At 47.9% G+C, this 4,854-nt stretch overlaps 1 protein-coding gene across 1 annotated transcript; it reads left to right on the top strand.

Annotated features, from left to right (window-relative positions):
- Positions 1 to 205: 205 nt before the first annotated feature.
- On the top strand, positions 206 to 1,384 carry LOC113752550. The gene has a single exon (XM_027296663.1). The coding sequence runs from the start codon at positions 206 to 208 to the stop codon at positions 1,382 to 1,384; it is 1,179 nt and encodes a 392-aa protein (XP_027152464.1).
- Positions 1,385 to 4,854: the final 3,470 nt, after the last annotated feature.

A 4,854-nucleotide genomic window follows, 5' to 3' on the forward strand; every position in this document is an offset into this window, starting at 1 on the left:
GGACGCACCTACCGCAGGGATAGGGGCCCAGCAAAGGGGGGCCCGAAGTGGTCCCCGGTGGAGCTCCCCCGATCAGGATGCCCAGAATCTAGCGGGGGTGATAAACACCATCGCTGGGGGCCCTACGAGGGGGGACAGCCATACGTCTCGGAAAAACAAGCGACCTCTCCCCGAGGGAGATGACTCCCTGAAACGCCTGCGTATTATGGATGAGGAAATCACCTTCGGACCAAGGGACGCGGTTCCCCTGGCGTCCGGAAATCACGAGGCTATCGTGATAGACGTCATCACTAATAACTACCGGGTGAAGAAAGTGTACGTAGACCAGGGGAGTGCGGTGGACATCCTGTTCTACCGTGTGTTCAAAGAGTTCGGATTGAAGGATGAACAATTGACCCCGGTTCGGACACCCCTGGTGGGCTTCACCGGACCGCCCATCAATCCGGAGGGGATGATCACCCTGATGGTCACGGTAGGGCAGGCCCCCAAATGCCGGACCTTCCCTGTCAATTTCGTGGTGGTCAAGCAACAATTCCCGTACAACATGTTCCTGGGTCGGCCTGCTTTGAACGCCCTCCGAGCTATTCCCTCTACGCTCCACCTCAGCGTCAAATTCTCCACTCCAGGAGGGGTGGCTAGGGTGCGCGGTGATCCAGAGGATGCCAGACCTTGCTACTTGGCCATGCTTCGGGGACAGGAGAAGGTGGTCGCCCAGACGACCTGCTTGGAGCCCTACATTCCAGGGGAGGAGGCCCTGCAGCTGGGCACCGAGGACGAGATCGAGGAGTTCCCCTTGAGGGAAGACCGGCCCGACCAGGTTCTCCGCATTGGTGCGCTGCTACCCTTTGAGGAGAAGGAGGGCTTGAAGGCCCTACTAAGAGAATACTCCCAAGTCTTCGCATGGATGGTTGAGGACATGCCTGGGATTCCGACAGACCTGGCTGTCCACCACCTCAACGTGGATCCTCGCTTCAAGCCAGTGAAACAGAAGAAGAGGAGCTTTGCCCCAGAAAGGAACGAGGTGATCCGGAAGAAGGTCGGCAAGCTGCTGGAGTCCAAGATCATCCTGGAGGTACATTACCCGACCTGGTTGGCCAATCCCGTCCTGGTGAAGAAGGAGGATCAGTCGTGGAGGATGTGCGTGGACTTCACAGATCTCAACAAGGCCTGTCCGAAAGACTGTTTTCCCCTGCCAAGGATCGACAGGTTAGTAGACTCTACTGTGGGTTTTGACATTTTGTGCTTTTTGGATGCCTTCAAGGGATATCACCAGATCGAGATGGTTGAGGAGGACCGGGAAAAGACTTCCTTCATCACCGAGGAAGGAACCTACTGCTACCGGACCATGCCATTTGGGCTGAAAAATGCTGGAGCCAGCGTTTAGTCAACAACCTCTTCCAAAATCAAATCGACAGAAGTATGGAGGTTTACGTGGACGACATGATCGTCAAAAACTGAACTGATCGACAGCTAGCTCCCGACCTAAGAGAAATCCTGAATATCCTGCGGGAAAGCAGGATGCGGCTGAACCCGAAGAAATGTACCTTCGGAGTTAGGTCGGGAAAGTTCCTGGGCTTCCTGGTCTCCCGAGAGGGAATCCGGGCCAACCCGGATAAGCTCCAGACCATCATGGACATGGCTCCTCCAAGGAGCGTAAAGGAGGTCCAGCGGCTCACGGGGAGGATGGCCGCCCTGAACAGGTTCTTCTCGCGCTCCGCGGTTAGGGGACTGCCCTTTTTTAAGATCCTTAAATCACTTAAGGACTTTCAATGGATCGAGAAATGCCAGAAAGCCTTCGCCGATCTAAAGGCATACCTGGCAGAGCTGCCAGCTCTGACAGCCCCGGAGCAGGGGGAAACCCTGTTCCTATATTTGTCCGCTTGCAACGAGGCCATTAGCGCGGTGTTGCTGCGCGAGGATAAGGGGGCTCAGAGACCCATATACTACGTCAGTCGTGCTCTACAAGGGCCGGAGACGCGGTACACACCAGCGGAGAAGTTGGTCCTTAAATTGGTGCACGCCGCTCGGAAGTTCCGGCCTTACTTCCAAACTCACAGCATTGTCGTCATGACGGATCAACCTTTATGACAGATACTCACCAAACCCGAGGTCTCGGGTAGAATGACCAAGTGGGCCGTCGAGCTGGCCGAGCACGACATCGGCTATCAGCCTCGCACTGCTATCAAAACTCAGGCTTTGGCAGACTTCTTTGCTGAGGGGGCAAGCTTGTCCATGGCTGACCCGAGCTCTCCGCCCACGGAGGTGCGGCCGGAAGAACCATGGGTATTATTCGTAGACGGGGCCTCGAGCAAAGAAGGAGCGGAGCGGCCTGCTGCTCACCTCGCCCACTGGGGAAGAGCTGACCTACGCACTTAGGTTCGACTTCCTGGCGTCCAACAATGAGGCTGAGTACGAAACCCTATTGACAGGGTTGCGGATAGCCCACCAGATGGGTGTCACCGCGATCAAAATTCGGAGCGACTCACAGCTCGTAGTCCAACAAGTTCGCGGAGAATACGAAGCCAAGGAGAAGGTCATGAAGAAGTACTTGGCTAAGGTACGAGAAGCAATAGCCCTGTTCGACACTTTTGAAATCGAGCGGGTGCCGAGATCTCAGAACAAGCGCGCAGACGCCCTGTCGAAACTGGCGTCCTCCTCTTTCGTCCACCTGAGCAAGGAAGTCTTGGTAGAGGTAGTCAAGCAGAAGAGCATTCACCAAGTCCAGGTCTTGGCCCTAGACAGCTCGTCTACCTGGATGACTCCCCTGGTAGACTTCCTCAGCTCGGGTGTCCTTCCCAGGGACACAGCCAAAGCTCGACGACTCCAGCTCCGAGCTGCTAGATACGCTTACTGATAGGTCATAATTTGTTGCTAAATTTATAATTATTTTTCCCTAGATTTTAGCCAAATATTATTTTAATTGATTGATTCTACTTATATTTGGTATTTGGTACTAATTGCAGGAAGGTGGAGCAAAAAGAGATAAAAAATGTGATTTTTCAAGAGTTTTCTAATTCAAAATGGAGTCTACGTGGATTATTGACGGAAGATTAGGAGGAAGTCTATTTGGTTTCAAAAAGTTAAAAATTAGGAAAATCAATTCTTTCAATTTCGTGGCTACCAAAAGGAAAAAGAGGGAAGTATTAGACTCCTAATAGGTCTACTTGGCTTGGCATGAATTTCTGTTTGGATTTGCTATGTGGGGACCATCGAGAGAAAGCCACGGTGGTGGACCTTTGTATTTGGACTTTGGCTAATTTGGACTAGAAACAAAATGGCATTGTAATTGGTCTTGATTTTACTCCTTTAGCCGACCGAGAAAATAGGAAAAGAGAAGCCGGATCCCGCGTGATTAAGAGTTGAAGGCAGCAACAAATTCGGGAGGAGCAATTCGGCTGGCACTGGGGTCTTTGTACTTTTCCTTTTTAGCTGACCTTGGGGAGGACAATTGTTTTGATTTTGATTTTCGTCTTTTACTTTTCTTCTTTGGACGGAATTTGGGAGAATTCGGCAGAGCCTTTTGGCCAATCCTTTGTTCCCTCCAGTTTTTCTTTTATCAAACAACAATTCGGCTGGTACTCTTTGCCTTGACTTTTCTGCTTAGCCGATTTTGGTAGAAAGAAACAACGGAAAAGCTTGGAACAATTATTTGCATGGCTTGTTCTCCATTAATGGAGAACTAATTTTACACTGCTAGTCAAGGGGACAACCGAAGATTTGGTTCAACAATTACTGTGAGATCTAATTTATTTTAACTGCTTCCTCCATTTATTGGTATTCGTATATTTTTTGCTTTTAATTGTTGTTATAGCTATCGTGTATGATTGAATAGATGCGCAATATTTAATTATTCACGTAGGCTATTGTGCTAATTAGGGGTAATTGAATCCGTAATTGTTCGTTATCTCTATCTCAGTAGCAACTGGCGTAATTGGTTTATGTCAGGGGAACATACGATCTAACTTAAACAAACCCTCTTAGCGTGTTTGTTAGTTAGGATTGGGCCTTTCTAATTCTTAATGCAATCTAAAAATTAAATCATACGGTCGTACCTAGGGTTGTTTTTGGGTTAGAGAAATAGTTAACGGTCGTACCTTAACTATCGAAAAAGTAAGGAAAGGTTGGTTGTTTATCGCGTGCATGACAACTATAACTAATCTATTAATAAATGTTAGAATTATCTGTGAATCAATGATCAGTGCCTGAACCATTTCTGAAGTGTACCCTTGGCTAGAGTTTTCCCTTAATTATTTCTCTTAATCAATTATTTTCTGCAGTTAATTTATTTAGTTTGCATTTAATCCAAAACCCCCCATACCTTGGACTCTAGAAGAAACGAGTTATCCCCAATCTCTGTGGATTCGACCCTACTCACCGCTATATACAAAATTTGTATTTTTCTCGAGTAGGTACTTATTATTGCACAGATTCGGCACCTGTCAATTTTTGGCGCCGTTGCCGGGGACTGGTGCCAGATTAATTTGTTTCTTTTTGAGTTCATCTTGTTTTTATTTTTATTTATTTATTTTTCTCTTATTTTTTATTATATAGTTTATGGCTTCTAACACTCCGTATTTTGGTGATTTACTGGATTTTGTTTCCGAGGAAGGCAATGAGACTGATTTTTTTTCTAAGTTTGCATATTTAGAGGCACTAAACTCTATTAGAGAAAGAATGGCTGCTGCAACCTGTGAAATTTGTTATGCCAGGGATCATTCGACCGGTATGTACCCCGAATATCAAGATAATTTGAGTGTCCCACCCAATAATTATGGAGATTTTTCACCATGGTCTCAAACGTGGTATAACCCTAATCCAAACGGGTATGATCAAGGGTGGTGGGATAACTCCAGT

Source organism: Coffea eugenioides, chromosome 11 (genome assembly GCF_003713205.1).
Source record: "Coffea eugenioides isolate CCC68of chromosome 11, Ceug_1.0, whole genome shotgun sequence".
Taxonomy (NCBI): Eukaryota; Viridiplantae; Streptophyta; class Magnoliopsida; order Gentianales; family Rubiaceae; genus Coffea; species Coffea eugenioides.

Excerpts from the sequence above, each read along its gene's own strand:
- LOC113752550 (XM_027296663.1), top strand. The coding sequence starts at position 206 with ATGGATGAGGAAATCACCTTCGGACCAAGGGACGCGGTTCCCCTGGCG.